Consider the following 16,835-nt stretch of genomic DNA (forward strand, 5'->3'; position numbering starts at 1 on the left):
ATGTCGGTACAGATTTGACAGATATTTGCACGTGTCAATATGAATAAATGCAAATCCTTTACGAGATCTGTTGACATAGGTAATCAAGAACTACTAAAACCTCCCTTATTTATGAGCTTCAGAAATTAATTAGGAATATCTACATGTGGCAGATGTTTTTATGAGATTTAAGTTGTTTAGTATCTCCATCTCCTGTGCATTTTTTTTTAAAAAGGATTGTTTCTGTAGTTCTTCAACTTACCAGGAGATGGCGGCTGAATCTTAGCTTGTTTCTTAGTATCTCCAGTGCTGAAGACTTCTGGAGGGGGTTCCTCCCCTCGTTCAATCTTGCATTCAAAGGCAAAGAGGTATTGAATATATTGTTTTTTCAAGGAACTGGCTGCGCTGCTCGAAGTGCCAACATTTAGGTTGGTAGCTAGCTCACGCCACTTCTTATTTTTATTAACCTAGGAAATGAAGGAAGGAACAAAGACACAAATAAATAAAATAGCAGGTTAAGTGAACTGCAGCAAAGTAGATTGATAAAAAACCTGAACACAGAAAAGGAAAAAAAACCCTACAAGTAATGTCTTTCAAAAAACTCTAATGCCCATTATTCCCACACTTAATAATGCATAAACATTATCTGCACTTACCAAACCATTAAAAAAACTTACTTTATATAAAATGCTTTGCTATTTACATCTCTACTTTTTATGCTCTCAGTGAGCTTGTGATGTGTAGTGTGATTAAATTTATTTTATATACTTCGTTCCTCTGACACACAAACATACAGTCTGAGTGGTTTTTTTTAGATCAGCTTTTAAAAGCAAATTTTAAATGGCAATAATAAAGATATTCTTGAAGTGCTTAACATTGATGCAAATAAGTGTTGTCTTCTTCAAAATAACAGCTCCAGGTTTGTTCAGCTAGTATTTCTGGTTCAGGGGCTAAAACTCCAGGCCCTTTATAAGGGTGACAAGCACTCACTATGCAGAAGAAAAGATGCACTATGATACATTTATTTAAAAATTCTACAGAGAAAATACTAATGAATGAAATGAATTCTGTTGGTTATGCATGATACTAAAATTCTAAGAGTTGCTTAAATAAAACTGGATGATGTATGAAGACCAAAAATGTATACTGTATGCATCCTTTATGTAGATCCATTGCAGCATATTATTTTCACTTCCCTGTTATGTGTATATGGTTAAAAACAAATCTAACAAAATATTCACCTATGCATTTTTTCAATTATAGCATACACAGCTATATGCTTTTCTTTTTGTATCTATATTTGAAATCACATTTGTATTGTTTACAGGATGTTCCATACTGGTGTACAAAATTATATTAGGTGATATTTATATAAGCAGTCTAATTTCACTGATTATGCATGAAGATGAAATTCATTCTCATCTTTTTATTTCCAGCAAAATTTCAACATAGCCAATTTGGAAAGCAGTTTAAGGCACTGGTTACAATTCAGGGGACCATGAATTCTAATTCTGTCTTAGGCAAAAAGCCAACTGGGTGATGTTGGACCAGTCAATCCTTCTCAGCCCCAGGAAGAAGGCAAAGGCAAACCTGAAAAAGCTGCAGGGACTTGTCATCATTTTTAATATGAAAATGAATTTAGAACAATCAGAAAAGTGTTATTTGGGAGGAAGGAGGTTGGGGATAATTAGATTGGATGATTAAGAAACCCAGTAAAGTAAACATATCCTTTTAATATATTTTAACACTTTTCTTGAGATTACACACTCTGACTTCTGATTGGATATTCTTGCCATTCTGGATTCCGAGGTTCTCTGCAATATGTTTAAATGTTATTCTTTAAGTGCCCAGTCTTTGAAAATATGCAGATTACAATGATGTTCAGTTGTATTTCAAGGATAGTCTCTACTTTTGCCTGCAAAGGTAAGATTAAAGCCATTTGACAATCTGGCATCACTCACAATCACTCACCTGGGCTAAGCCTCCAATCTCCTTAACACAAACATAGAGTCTAAAAAGATCCAGTGGCTTCTTGCCAACAGCAGGGAGACCAGCTACAGGTGTTCCCCTTTCTTCCATGAAGTTGAGATAGCGATCGACCCAAACTTTCCGCTCTGGTTCAGTCCCCAGCTCATACATTTTGGTGATCTTCTCCCCGGTTGTGTTGGAGGAACTTGATTTCTAAAGCAAATACATTTCAAAAAGAAAGTTGGGGAGGGAGGGAGAAGGGAAACGGTAGTAAGAAACTAATACAACATAGATAAAGGAGGATGTTAAACTAAAGCTATCACACAACAGACAGGAATGAAGGCTACTAGTTCAGGCACAAACAATACATTCTGTCCACATGCTGCTTTTCATTTATAAAACAAAGGGCCCAAACTCCCAATTTTATTTTTTCATATTAATTAAGATAAGCTTTGGATCTCAGAAGGCAAGTTTCTGATGATGCCTGAGGTTAGTAATAATTTCACTCTATTAAAAAATGAAACCCTGAACACAAGATAATTCAAACATTCACATTCAAATCAGTTCTGCTGTAATTAGAATGAAGAGAAATCTAGTCCTTCACACCATTCGTGAAGCAAACAAGGAAACGACAACTGGCAGTAACTTCATACTACTATTCACCGTAATTCCTAATTCATATGTAAAAACCGCATATAGTTAAATACTGTTTTCTGATTTATTAACCTTGGATTTGACAGCTGAATTAAACTTCATTGCAGAGTTTCTTTTCCACATGCCTTTTTATCCCACATCCCTATTATGTCTACGTGCTTAAAAACAAATGTTTAAGAAATATCAGAATAGCTATTTACTATTTGCCAAAGTTTCATGTTGATCTTATTTCCTCTTTATTGTTTGACTTCTTTTTCTATCATCAATGTCACTATCCTGATTATTATCATGTGTAGAAGAATTCCTCAGATATGACCTGTAACTTTATCTCAAAAAGAAAAAAAAATCTTACTAATTTTAACTCTTGGAAAAATTGGTGCATTTGGCATTGTAAACTAAGCACGTGGTATTCTTTTTCAGGATGAATTAGCTTTTTAAAGACTATTTTTAGACAACTATTTAAAGACTTGCAGAGTAATCTAAAACTGCCCTGACTGTGATAATATAAAGAAGGAATTCTATGTTACAGGTAGAGGCAAGGAGAAAAAGGGGACAATTACTAAATACATGATGAATACTAACCTATCTATAATTAAAGAAACTGGATTATAATTGAGTTTAAATCAAATGAGATTAGAATTAGTTATTGCTTTCATATTGCTTTTTTTTTTTTAACCTACCCGTGTCCACTATTTGGAAGATGGTCCAAGAGCTATGTTGCTTTTGGCCTGAAAAGAATTGCACACATTATTGCCTACATTAATGGTGCAGCAATGTTGGATGTGGGGTTGACTATGAAGCCAGTGGTTGGCAGAGTACTGTGTCCCATGATTAAAAAAAAACTTAAAGGTTTCCTGTCCTGACATGTCCAACTATAGGAAGAGGTGCTCATTCTGTTTCTTAACTGAGGGAACTACCATTGTCTGAAGACACTTCTCTGGTCATGTGGCCAGCACGACCATATGCTGAGGTGCACAGAACACTGTTATTTCCTCACTGAAGTGGTACCTATTTATCTGCTTGTATTTGCATGCTTTCAAATTGTTAAGATTGGCAGGAGCTGGGGCAAGAATGGGAGCTCACCCTGTCATGTGATGCTTGGGTCTCAAGCTGCCAACCTTCTGGTCATCAAGATCAGTGTCTTAACCCCTATGCCACTGCACCCAGGACTAAAGCATTGCATGGTGATGAATGTAGCCTGCCATCCATATCCAGGGACTGAAGCTTATTCTTACATCATTCAGTAATATGTAAACAGTTTTATCTCTAGCCTTGTGTTATTCTATGGAATTTTGTAGGTGTTTGAAAAAGAAGATGGAGTGGCTATCTTCTTGAACTCACCTTTCTTCCAGTTTGTTCCAGTAAAAAACAACAACAAAAAAACCTATTCAATTTCCTTTAATCCAAAATTTTGGTTGGCTCCAGTGCCTCCATGAATAGAATTTCTAAGTTTCCATTCCCATACCTGGCATACTTATAATTGTTATCTAGCCTGTTGATATGGAGAACATGAGTAATTATGTGCTTCAAGCACATCTGCCTGTACATTCCAGCTGGTTACAAAACTGGATTATCAATTTCATAAAGACCCAAAATTTGGAAAATGAAGCATGGACACTTACTATATATTTAGATCCAGATTTATTTTTCAATTTCAAGTGATCACAATATTTCTAAGGCCAGTCAGAGGCCATTTCCCCATGAATGGTTTAAACATCTTACATCCTCTAGCCATTATTAAGTGATATAAAGCTTGTCCCTATTATTGTTATTTTGGCAGAATGATTGTTGGATGATTTAGATGGCAGTATAAGCTTCTAGCAGGAAAATGAGCAGTCAAATATTTCTAGGTCACATTGATTTCACAGGAGATTTAAAATAAACTTAGAATTCTTCTGCTGAAGTATACTGTTTCATTTTATGTAGACTAGGTCGGTGGCTTTTAATTAATTAAATCAGCCTGCCTCTAAAGCTTTTTACCTTACACACAGAATTCTAATTTATTCACTGTAATGCTTCCTGGCTGTAACAGTGTCTATCACATTGTGAAATAAAGGACAATGTCAGATCTCCTTTTAGCATATTTAACTATGGGACAATTATTAATTAACACAACTGAATTTGCTTTACTAGATACAAATAAAGAACTGCAGTAGAAGAATGTCCTGGCACAAAGCATGGTGTCATACAACGTGGTTGCATTTCTTAATTCAGAAGGATGCTATTTCCTTCATACAAGTATATCAGGCATTCAAACCACTATGTTAGCAAGCTTTTTTTATTTTAAGAAAACCGTTTGCTTTGAAAAAGAAACAAAAAGCAGTCTAGCTATGTTTCAGATATTTAATGTTCTTTTGAAAAGGTCACTTTCAAGTTGGAATCCATTTTCACTGTGCTGTTTTGAAAAATAATTCAGAAGAGACCTGACAAGAACATATAGCCTCCTGATCAACAAATCATTGCAGCTAATATCAGTACTGTTCATTAGTTTTTGTACTTCCTTACTTGTGATATCAATGTTTTATAATGGCACAAATGTTATCTAAGTTTAATACAATCCTTAATAATTTTTCACTCTGCTCTTGAACCAATTGCCTATTACAAGGAACATTCAGACTTAATGGCCAAATAGAGGTTTTCAATTTTACACAGTGAAATACTTACAACACTAAATCATCCAAGAATGGAAAGTAGCTTAAAATCTTTTCTTTGCTGGACATTTTGTACTGTCTACACACATAAAGAAAAGTCACTTTTCAATGAGATGGTGCAGGCCACAAAGTGACAACTTAATCTGAAAACATCACAAGGTACAGAAGGACTTCTCACTGCAGGAGCTTTCAGGCTGTCAAGCACAGTGAAGTGGTGCAATTTTCTTTTAAAATGAAATATTAACTTTGAGAAGAAAAAAGGGGAAATCTTCCCATAGAAAACTTGATTTTCTACTGCTTAAGCCCTACAGCAAAACACATTAAAATTTCACATTTTGCACATGCTACTGTTCAGTCAAGCACAAATTACAGGAGCCTCATATGGCCAGACTGCATGGAAAGTCCATCTTCCCTTAAAGGGAAGCCTTTTATTTTATAAGGTTTATTTTACCCTAAAACTATTAAACTATAAACTAACTTCAGTTTAACAATCAATGCTGAAGTAAATAATAAAGAACAAATAACAAACACAGGTGGATTTATTTGATACACAATAAATACTTTTGAGAGGGTTAAAAAAAGTATCCTGGTGCATAATGAAAAATTATTAAGAATTTTTGGCAAAAAAATCATATAGGGCCACATTCAGTGCTGCCCTGCATGCCACCCTCAGCTGTTCTAAAGCAGGAGTCTCCAACCTTGGCAACTTTAAGACCTGTGGACTTCAACTGGCTGAGGAATTCTGGGAGTTGAAGTTCACGTCTTAAAGTTGCCAAGGTTGGAGACCCCTGTTAAAGGACCACCACCAGGTCCCTACAACAGGTTTTGGTCTGCTTGGCCAAACACAGAGAAAGAGGAGGATTCAGAAATGTGCCATCTCTTCAATGGAAATGAGGTATAATATGAGGAGATAAAACTTGTAACTTCTGCATCTAGTATATTTTATCCAGTAGTTTTAATATCGCTCAACGCTATAATTTTAATGGGTATAATATTTCTGCATCTTTTTATGTAATATAATTTATACACCTGGGGTTGCATTTACAGATAATCTTCGTGTAATGACTGCCTTATTTAGCGACTGTTCACTGTTATGAGATGAGACCCAGTTTGGTGATGAGAGCTAGTTTGATTTAAGGGTTAAGGTGCTGGTCTAGAACTAGGAGACTATGAGCTATAGTCCTGCCTTAGGCATGGAAAACTGCCTGGGTGTCTTTGGGCCAGTCACTCTCTCTCAGCTCAACCTACTTCACAGGGTTAGGGTTAGAGAGGAAGGAGTATTAGGAATGTTCATTGTCTTCAGTTATTTATACATAATAATAAATGTGGGATAGAAAATGAAATGAAATAAATAGAAAAATCCTCACATTTATTACCTTTACAGTCTGTAAAGCAGACTGTAAAGGTAATACATTTCTTAAAGCAAAGGAAAGGTCAAGTAAGATCATAAGCACAGTCATGGTTTAGCTTAGTGATCTCTTCACTTAACAACCAAGTTAAGTTAACCAATTATGGATGTTAAATCGGAACTACTTCTACTAACCCAAGTTTGCATAGTCTCTTTATATAAGGACACTGCGCTACAGTTTTTGCATGTGTACACGCAAGACATTTCAGCTAAAGTTTGTATATTGTGACAATGTGACACACTGTCTAGAGGAAATACAGTTATTAGAAAGAGAATACATTTTAAAGATTTTATTTTTATCTACAAACATCCTGCAGTGAATACTGCATCTTCCTCACTGTAAGAGTCCTGGTTATTTTCCATCAGTTTGGAATTTGTATGTTATTTGGACTGTCCAAAATGTAATGCTGACAGAATACAAACCCAGCTGCTGATTATTCTGTGTGTCTATTGTTACCCTAATTATTACTTATAATTATAATTACATAACTGCAAACACTTGATACTCTTTATATATATTAGGTGTTCATCCGTTAGATGCAGAGCTTTTGATATTAATTGGTAATTGTAATTATTAAACTGTTCAGGATATTATGTATTTACTCTAATTTTTGTATTAATTAATTAATAGGTCCTTATTGTGACCATCATATTGCATATTGCAAAAAAGATATATTTTGTATTTCCCCGGGTAGGAAACAGAAGTTAGTTAATTTAGAAATATATTTATTCAAATATTGATTAAATTTAGGTTCCACCCATCTCTTCTAGGGTATTACTGAGTAATACAAATATATCTAGTGATGTTCACATGAGCACTTCAGCCTGAGACTGCTTTTTCAAATAATTTCCATTGAAATCAAAGGACAATTGTGACCCAGGTTTTCTACTTTCCTATGTCCTTTCACAAGTCCTTTCCTTTGCCTTTTGTTAAAGTTTTGAATTAATTTCTAAAAACTCTACAACATAGCAAAGTTTACTTCATCTGAAAATAAAAAGGTAATTCCTCTTTCAAAAAAATCTGAAGTGGTTCTCTTTAATTATTACAGAAACAGAAATATGCATTTCTAATACTCTCCCTGGAGATATATAATAACTGAAAAAGCACATGGATGCATATTTTCTCCCCAAAGATCTTTTACATTTCCAAAAAAATGTTTTAAAGGATTGACATTCTGTGCACTTAATGTATCCCCATCTAACAACCCACAGTTTGTAGAGCTGCCATTTAGACTTCCAGTTAGGAATAACTACTTTTGAGCATAGAGGGAACATACACCAGAAAGATGCCTTCTGAGATTCAAAGCCAATTTTTCTGAAGGATTCAAACGATGCTAAGTGATTTCTATTTGTTTGCTTCTCATCAGTTCCTTTCTGTAATAGATGTTTTTACACTGGATTATGACCATAGATCTAAAAAAAAATACAATGATCTTTTACACTGGCCTTTTTAATTGCATTTGTATTTTCTCTGGAAAGAATTTAGAGAGAAAGAGAGAGAAAGAAGGTGATTTGAAGTACTGTTTCCAAGATATCACATACCCCTAAGCTTCACCTGAAAAACTAGAAATTACAATTAACCTAAAGATGTCAAGGAAACAGGTCTGGAAGAAAGAGTAGCCCTTTTTGCCTCTATAAAGTTTAAGTAGCCTTTCCATGAACTAAAGGTAATCCTTGATTTACAACCTTTCGTTTAGTGATCCTTTGAAGTTATAGCATCACTGAAAAAAAGTGACTATTTTTCACACTTATTTTGATCACGTGATCAAGATTTGGATGCTCGGCAGCTGGCTCATTACTTATGATGGTTGCAGTATTCTGGGGTCTTGTGATCACCTTCTGACCAGCAAAGGCAGTGGGGGAGTCAAATTCATTTTACAACCTTGTTACCAACTTAACAACTGCAGTGATTCACTTTACAACTGTGGCAAGAAAGGTTGTAAAATGATGCAAAATTTGCTTAACAACTGGTTTACTTTGCAAGAAAAATTCTGGGCTTAATTGTGGTTGTATGTCAAGGATTACCTTGAGTATGCTGAAACTGCAATTGCCAGAACTCCCAGTAAGGAAAGGGATGGGCGGGCAGAATTCCGGAGTTGTAACCTCAACACATTTGAGAACACTAATCTGGGAAGGCTGATCTTGCGTACATGTCATCATGTCAGAACATTCCATGAATTTTTTTTGCCAACAACAAGCAATTATGTGGAGTGTGTCACAGCATTTTTTTTCATTTTATTTAGTACATAGATAAATTAGTTTTTAAAGATGGCAATTTGGCATGAGCTAGATTTGGAATGCTGATTTTGAAGGCCTCTAAACATTTTTTTTACTGATGCATATTTTAAAAAAAATACTGCGGAGAAATAATGTTTCATTTTATACATTGTCTTTCATTCTAGTCTTTTCACATGCTATTTCTATTAAATGTCACATAAAAATCAAGACATCGTTGAAAACACTCTGCTGAACTTTATAACAAATTAGTGATGCCTTTCAGCATTTATGTTATCACACAGCAAACATTTCTTAAAAGCAGAAATATTTTTCTTAATGTTACAATAAAAATTAAAGTAATTGAGGAAAATTAGTTAAGCTTTGGTATCTGGAAGCTTTGTAACAAATAATGTTCTTGTTAAAATGCTGTCTAAAATCTATATTTACACTTTGCAAGATTTTACCCATTCCCAAAATAACTTTCTAATGTGGCAAGTACATTTGGCTGCTCAGAAATTATTATCTGAGTTGTTCTGTAATGCACACAAGTGAGAACAACAATGTTTTCTAAACCAGAAGAAATGAATTTTTAGATTACTATGCTATTTATGACCAATTGAAAATCCTCTTCGTTTGCTAAGAGTTTGGACCCCATAACAGAGACAGAATGTTCTGATCAACACAGAAGGCATGCTTTGTAAGCTGATGCATTACGAGAGAAAGATTTTCTTCACAACATCGGCTATATTACAAAGTAAGGCAAACTTATTTAACACATTCAAATGCCATTTTTTTTCTTTCTTGTTACTCTTTTATTTTAAATTGGGCTGGGCCAAATTTTGCCCTCAGTCAAGCAAGCTCAACTCCTACCTAAACTTGAGCGAAGGGATGAGCTGCACATAGAGAACCAAGAGCAGAATTTAGCCTAGACTGCTTACATGAAACAAACCCTTTAGTGGATAAATAATGAACAAAAGAATCTATAAAACAGACAAGCAAGCATTAAAATATTAATAAATACCAAAAAACCCCAAAAACACAAAAGCCAGAGCCACTTACAGGGCTTGATGGAGTCTTTGGCCAGCCTGGGCTGCCAATGCTATCACTTTCATCTCCATGAAATGAGGAGATGCTAGCAGAACTTGGGGACATTGGGGAAGGGACTGGCAGGTTGCCTGGGGTTGGGGGCTGAGAAATACCCTGAGAGCTGTAGCTATCCTGTGGTAGAGGAATAAAAAAAAGGACAAAGGCAGGGCAAACTTTATTAAAAAGGAAAAAAAAATACATCCAGTTTAACAGACTGACCATTTTTTAACTATGAGATATAAACAGACACACAGAGAAAAGACACAACGTATAATATACATATGTCTTAAAATAACATTCATCATATAATTTTGCAATATTGCTGGATGCTTAGCTTAAGCTGCTATGCCACCATGCTTTCATCAAGCTAAATGGAGCATCAAGCAGGGGTTTCCCCTCATGAGATAAAGAGAGAGAAAGAAAGAAAGGGGGAGAGAAAAAAATAAAATAAAGAAAGCTGGTTATCTTATTTTTATCAAATAAGGAAAAAAAAGCAAAGAATTAAAGTATGCTGTGGCTATTGAAACGGCCAAAACAGAAAGCTATAATGGAAGACAGAGGAAACATGGCTGCCAAGTACCAAGGCTAAGATAAGATTCACTTTTTCCCATTCAGGGTTTAACTGAAACCCCACCCACACCCCGAATATTTTATTGAGCTTTATTTCCCCACCTCCCAAGGTAATGCCATAAGAACTAGTAACTTTCAGATCCAGATAAGGAAAAGAATAAAACCAAAATAATAGATTGCACATGAATGGTGGTGGGTGGGGAACCATGCAGGAAAGAACTGAAGGGGCAAGCTCAAATCAGAGAATGAAGGACAAAGCAACAGAGTTCTACTGTGCCAAACCAAGAATGCATGCAAGGGAAGGAAGTACCTTTTTGCTCTCTGGCTGGGGAGGTCCTTCTTCTTTTCCATCTGGTTTGAGAGGAACGGGCAATTTGGACTCGCCTTGAGTCATCAAATCTGCAAGACCCATAGGTGCTAATTGAAAACAAGAGACATGATTAAGGGTAACTTTCTTCTGCTCCCAAATGATGGCATGAGGCAGTCAGAAAAAGTGGAAGCTGGGAAGATCTTTGTATCTCAGCAAATAGATTTTGAAAATGAATTAAACGTTTTTTTAAGGGGAATCAATTGCACAATTCTTTACAGCTACATATGCCACATTCATCCTGGAAAATGACAACCAACTTTATTAGTCCCATCTTTGATTTGTGAGCTGGCAAACACTGTTGAAGTGTTAGATGAGTTAACTCAAATATAACTATGTTCAATTTCATGAGAATTTTTATCAGTCATACTATTTTCGCATACAGAATGCAGTGACTCATTAGGGAACATCAGTGCTACTGAAAAGCTACTGTGATTAGATGCATTTACAATAAATGTCAAAATACTGGGCATTCTTGAACAGAACAAAACAGCACCCTAAAGCACTGAAGACCAAGAAAGCTGGGGCTGTAATAGAAAAGAAATGTGTGATTTATTTATTTAAATGGGTTTAAATGATTCTGATAATCCAAAGATTTACTCTTCCCTTTATTCTCATTCCTAACCTTAAGACCTTTTTTTTTTACAAGAAAACTAGGTATGTGTATGAAACTCCTGTATCTATGGATCTCTTTACAGATCAGATAGGACTTTACTAGAAAGACACAGAAACCAATTGCTGTCACATCAGCTATTACAATTAATACATTAAGGCACTGAATTGGACTTTGCAATGCATTACAGTTTCGGAAGTAGAATGAAATCCTTACAATTACATTACTAAGCACTTTGTAATACTCTGCCAACCTTCTAGTTAACAAATGCTTGGCCTGCAATAGATTTAAATGCACTACATTCTTTAGCAGGTAAATTATTTCATAGATCTCTCAGTGGCTGACATGAACATTCAGCTCTAAAGACGCCAGTTGGGAATACAGCGCAGTGTAATATTGATAAATTCTTGTTCAAGTAAGACTTATGCAGCCATATCACAGAAGTATGCCTCAGAAATGTTCATTTTTTCCTAGTGTTGGAAGCATATGAGAAGTAAGTTATAAGACCATTGCTTTTTCTCCTTCTCTTTTTCCTATGCTTTTCCTACATTCCGTTTTGGATTAGGGACAGGTACCAGTATGGCTGTGGGATGCACTCCATAGACACACAACTATATAAAATCCAAGATGTACAGTTGTGACTATATGTATTTAACCCTAAAGCACAAATAAAAAACAGCAACTCTTCTTATACTAACAAATATCTTCTAGAAATAATTGAAAACCATACAGGTAGTCCTTGACTTATGACTGTGATGGAGACAGTCCATGAGGGTTGTAAGTCATGATGGTCATAAAATGTGTCAACCTGATTTTTTGTGGTGGTCATTAAGTTGAATCATTACAGTCATTATACAAAACTGCCGGCTTTAAGCAAATCTGTAGCCATTAGATGAACCCATTGTTTGCTTTTGGAGCTTTTTTGTGGAAAATTGGAAGTAAATGCCTGTTTTTGGCAAAAAAGTCATAATTCACAGTCATGAGACTGTGGGATGTGGCAAATGCCCATAAATGAAAGCCAGTTGCAGGCTGTTGCCAAACGCCTAAAATGTGCATGTGACTGCATTGGAAGGATGAACTTTAAACTGGGTTGTCAGTACCTTTCAAGGGATTTATAGTAACTTTGAATGGTTACTAAAGATTGGCCATAAGTTGATGACTACCTGTAGTGTATACTAGATAACGTGTGTGTGTGTGTGTGTGTGTGTGTGTGTGTGTGTGTAATTCATTCAGTGTTTCCTATAAAATCAAAGTCTCACAGCAAATACTATTAGTAGTTACTTTTTTTCATTCATTCTTCAATGTACAGTAAAAACACTCACGGATGAAGTTGAATATAGATGTCCCAGGATAATGCTGCAGCATCCAATCTGGGTCGATCACCGGGACAAGAGGTTTGGTCTTCCGAGCTTCTGGACATTCGTGCTGGAGCCCATCCTCAGGGAACTTCTCTCTTACTCTGCTAGGAAGAAGTTCCCCGAGGAAGGGTTCCAGCACGAGTCCCAAAGCTCGGAAGACAAAACCTCTGGTTCTGCTGACTGATCCAGATCGCACTAAAAACACTAACAAACAGGGTATTCTGGTATCTATTTACAAGTCATGTAAAAATCCTGAGTGGCAAAAAAAAAAAAAGAGCTAGTGAAATATGCCAGTGATTACAGACCCAGAAGCTTCAGTCTATGGTTGCTGGGCTGTTTTGCTTTTCTGCAACAGGGTAATGCAGATTCCAAGCAGCAGCCAACATGTGGGAGAACAAGCCAAAGGGAAAGGGGGAGCTTTAAAAACACGTTGCAGATTGCCCACTACAAAATGATTATTGCACATATCCATGTATTACTATGTTTTAGGAAATAATTAGTTTTAATTACAGCAGTGAGAGAAGGAGCAAGACTCTGGAGGATAAGCTGGCAAGCTTCATGGTGCTAATTTGCTAATATTTTTAGCATCACTTCACTGCAGGTTGGGAGAATGGCTCTGCCAAAAAAACCCTATCCAGCATGTGCCACAGGAGTATACAGTTAGCAATATATTGAATATGGCTCTGTGAACTGCCAGTACCGGTAGGCCAAAGAAGACCAAACTAAAAGGGAGTAAAATTGAAATGCTATAATACAGCTTTACAAGGAGAACATATTGCTCTTCTTAACTAATGGAATAGCAGAAAACAAAGGGACTTAGGGATCAGGTAAACATCCCAGTGTAATTTTCAATGAAATGAGTAAGAAGTGCAAAATGCCCTCCCAAAATGGAATATGCTGATTCCAGATCAGAAGACCACCTTGAGTATGGCTGACATCTTCTCCACTCCCCCCACCCCAAATCAGACTATAATGCCAGTCGAAGTTATCCGGTATTAGGTGTACATAAAACTGCTGCAAGCCTTCCAAAAGGAGCTTGAACAATGAGTTATTGTTACATTTTTGCTACTTCTAAATTATTCAGGTAACCATTTGAATGACTGCACAAGAGCAGAACAATCTGAATATAGAAGTGTAATCTAAATCTTGGATGATATGTTATGGAAGAAGAATCATGAGCAATCTATATCCTCTGAAATTGGTTTATTTCTTGCCTGAGTCAGCAAGAGAGCTTATAAGGCATCTGCCACATGTGTTTCCTCTGTGAATTATGAAGCGCATCTGGATACAAGAAAATTGCCATCTGTACTGTGATCCATTGTCCACAGCTACAAGTAGAGCAAAGCTACTGTCATTTTGAGAAAGAACAACTAGTGCGGTTTGTAAATAGATAATAAATTCTAGCTTTCTTGTGGCATTCTCCATCTTTTGTTGCAATGTTCTTTATAAGGTCTCAGGAGTCCCCTTGCTTTCAAGTCCAGTGACAAGCTGGGGGCATCATTTTGACCCTGTTTCAAGCAGTGAAAGAATGCAATTGTCACTGTTCTGGCAAACTCCAGTGCATACACATTAACAATCCAGCCCATAAATTGTCAAAAGACACAAAATGTAAAAACGGAAGATAACTGTGACATCTATTACTGAAAAATATTGCTGTAGAGAGTGAATGAGCTCCAAGAAATAGCCTTGGGCTTTTTCCAAGTTGAAAGTTGGGATAGTTGAGAAAAGAAAATATGGGTCAAGGTCCTGAATGACCTACATCACACCAAACTTAGCACACTTAAAGGCAAATACAACATAATTTATATTGCAGTCAAGCGGTCTGTGTTTTCTCCCTTATCTTCTGATAAGGATATTGTTGTAGATGTCAGAAAATGTTTTCAATGCTAGTGGCAACTCAAGCAACTTTGCTAAAAGCAATAAAAATCTTAATATATCAGCAATTGAATTATGCACATTAGATATATATCCCTTACTGCCCTCTAGAATTAATAGGATCTTACATGGGGTTTCCTTTTATTTTGCCCCCCAAATCAGTACAACTTTGTAATGTGGGTTGGGTTGAGAGGGAAGGCTGATAACCACCAGAGAGTCTTCATGGTTAAAGATGGGTTTGAATTTGACTTACCCTGGTTAAAGAATAACACTTTGATGACTATGCCACATTTAACTATCTTATAGTGAGTCAGGCCACAAATATATCCAGTCCCTACTGAGTGTTGAGACAGAGGATGATCTCTTTTCTTGAGGCCAATCTATAAAGAGCCTATTCACCCCTACTATTTGATATTAAAATCTAACAAAACTGTATGCATGTTTACTTATCCAAAATTCTTATTTACAAGCAGTCTGGAAATGGCTGAAGTAATGTGTGATAGCAGAAAACAAAAAGAGGAGGACACAATCCAGAATGTGCTGAGAGATATTGCGATATGAGCTTGCCAGTTCACCTTTTCTTGATCTTGAAAATGGGGAAATTGGCTAGCCTGGATGGGATTACACTCCCTCTATAGCAGGAACTCAATCTAATGGTGTTCCTAGAAATAATACTTCCAATGTAGTATCCTGGGTTATCCATTACATTTGATGCCTCCTCTTTGCACCACAATGGCTCATAGTTCAGCTCAGGATGTTGTGACTGCATTGTGGTATCATCCCACAAATCCTTTATGCAGGTGTTTTTGCAAAATGAAAAGGTTGGTTGAGGAAAAGATTGGTTCTGAGATCTAAATCCATTGTCGGTAGCTTGCATTATTTTACATTACCACCGAATAGTTTTCTCAGCATAGGAAATTCACAAACTCTCTATGTTCTCATAGCTAGAGGTCCTATATTTTCTGAAATATGCCTGAACACTCTTTGTGGGTAGACAGATTCCTGGATCGAGGCAAATGACTACCAAAGTGGCAGATATGCTTTGCTTGGAACAGAACTGCTGAAGTGAGCAGCAGTAAAGCTGTAAAGCCAAATATAATATTTTGTGCCAATTTTCTTAAGCAAAAATAGAAGAAACTGTTTGTGGCTAGAACAAAAATTACCTTAAAATATAATTACATTAATGGCAAGTTTATACAGACTCAGCAATATTGTTAAGCAATACCTTTTTTTTTTTTACTAAAACAAGCATAATGAAAATTTATCTCCAGTAAGTGAACTACAAGACAAAGAAATGGGAAAAGGAAAAGAAAATCAAGTTATAGTCATGAAATAAAATTTTAATTCCTCTTTTCAAATGAAATATTTCTTGTGCTCGCCATTTTTTCCTTGGCATTATAACTGCAAAGGCAGTTATATACATACCCACTTTTGTTTCTCTTTCAATAATTATTTAATTACTAAGGCCTATAACAATTCATTTCTACCCAAGAGGCTACTTGAAATGCTTCCTATCTTCCAAGATCATCTGAGGGGTATTTTCTTTATCTTCTATGTTGCTCTAATGGAACAGAGAGATAGTTAAAGTGCCAGTTATCTGAATTAATGTCTTTGGATAATTCTATTAAACCATTATTGGCAGAACTACAATGTCCTTTTTTGAGGCAATATATAGAGGTCTCTGAAAATTTTTGCATGTGTTCAGAATCAAAGAGAAAGACGGTAGCTTGGCTAAGCCTTCCTGGCTGGTGGAAAATTCTTGAGCTAGGATTATTTTCTGTTGTTGCTGTGGAGCAACACCAATACATCAATGCTGTTTTGTTTGCATTGCATAACCCTAGTAAATTACTTAATTCGAGAAAATTTAAAAAATACAACTAAAACAACTTTGCACCTGCTCCAACCTGGTACCATCCAAATATGTGGACTTTAACTTTAAGAATGTCCCAGCAATTATGGCTATTGCTGCAACTTCTGCAGCTTCACATTCACAGATCTGAAGGATGACAAAGTTGGGAAAGATTCACTGAAGTCAATGATTTTTAAACTTTTTTCTCTCAAGACCCCTTTCCACTTAAAAAAAAAATAT

General features: G+C 35.9%; 1 protein-coding gene across 18 annotated transcripts in view; it reads right to left on the bottom strand.

The window, feature by feature from the left end:
- Positions 1 to 16,835, bottom strand: part of ARID1B (AT-rich interaction domain 1B) — a 410,221-nt gene that overhangs the window by 25,047 nt on the left and 368,339 nt on the right. For 13 of the 18 annotated variants that reach the window (XM_087939034.1, XM_087939103.1, XM_087939088.1 and 10 more), the window contains 4 exons: positions 10,844 to 10,950; positions 9,937 to 10,095; positions 1,951 to 2,160; positions 242 to 446 (listed from right to left, as the gene is read on the bottom strand). In XM_087939034.1, coding sequence (XP_087795160.1) covers positions 242 to 446; positions 1,951 to 2,160; positions 9,937 to 10,095; positions 10,844 to 10,950 — 681 coding nt within the window. The remainder of the gene's footprint in view (positions 1 to 241; positions 447 to 1,950; positions 2,161 to 9,936; positions 10,096 to 10,843; positions 10,951 to 16,835) is intronic. The other 5 variants (XM_087939114.1, XM_087939108.1, XM_087939107.1 and 2 more) reach the window with 1 other exon arrangement.

This window comes from Pseudonaja textilis, chromosome 1, assembly GCF_049901715.1.
Source record: "Pseudonaja textilis isolate UNSWEBS1 chromosome 1, rPseTex1.2, whole genome shotgun sequence".
Taxonomy (NCBI): Eukaryota; Metazoa; Chordata; class Lepidosauria; order Squamata; family Elapidae; genus Pseudonaja; species Pseudonaja textilis.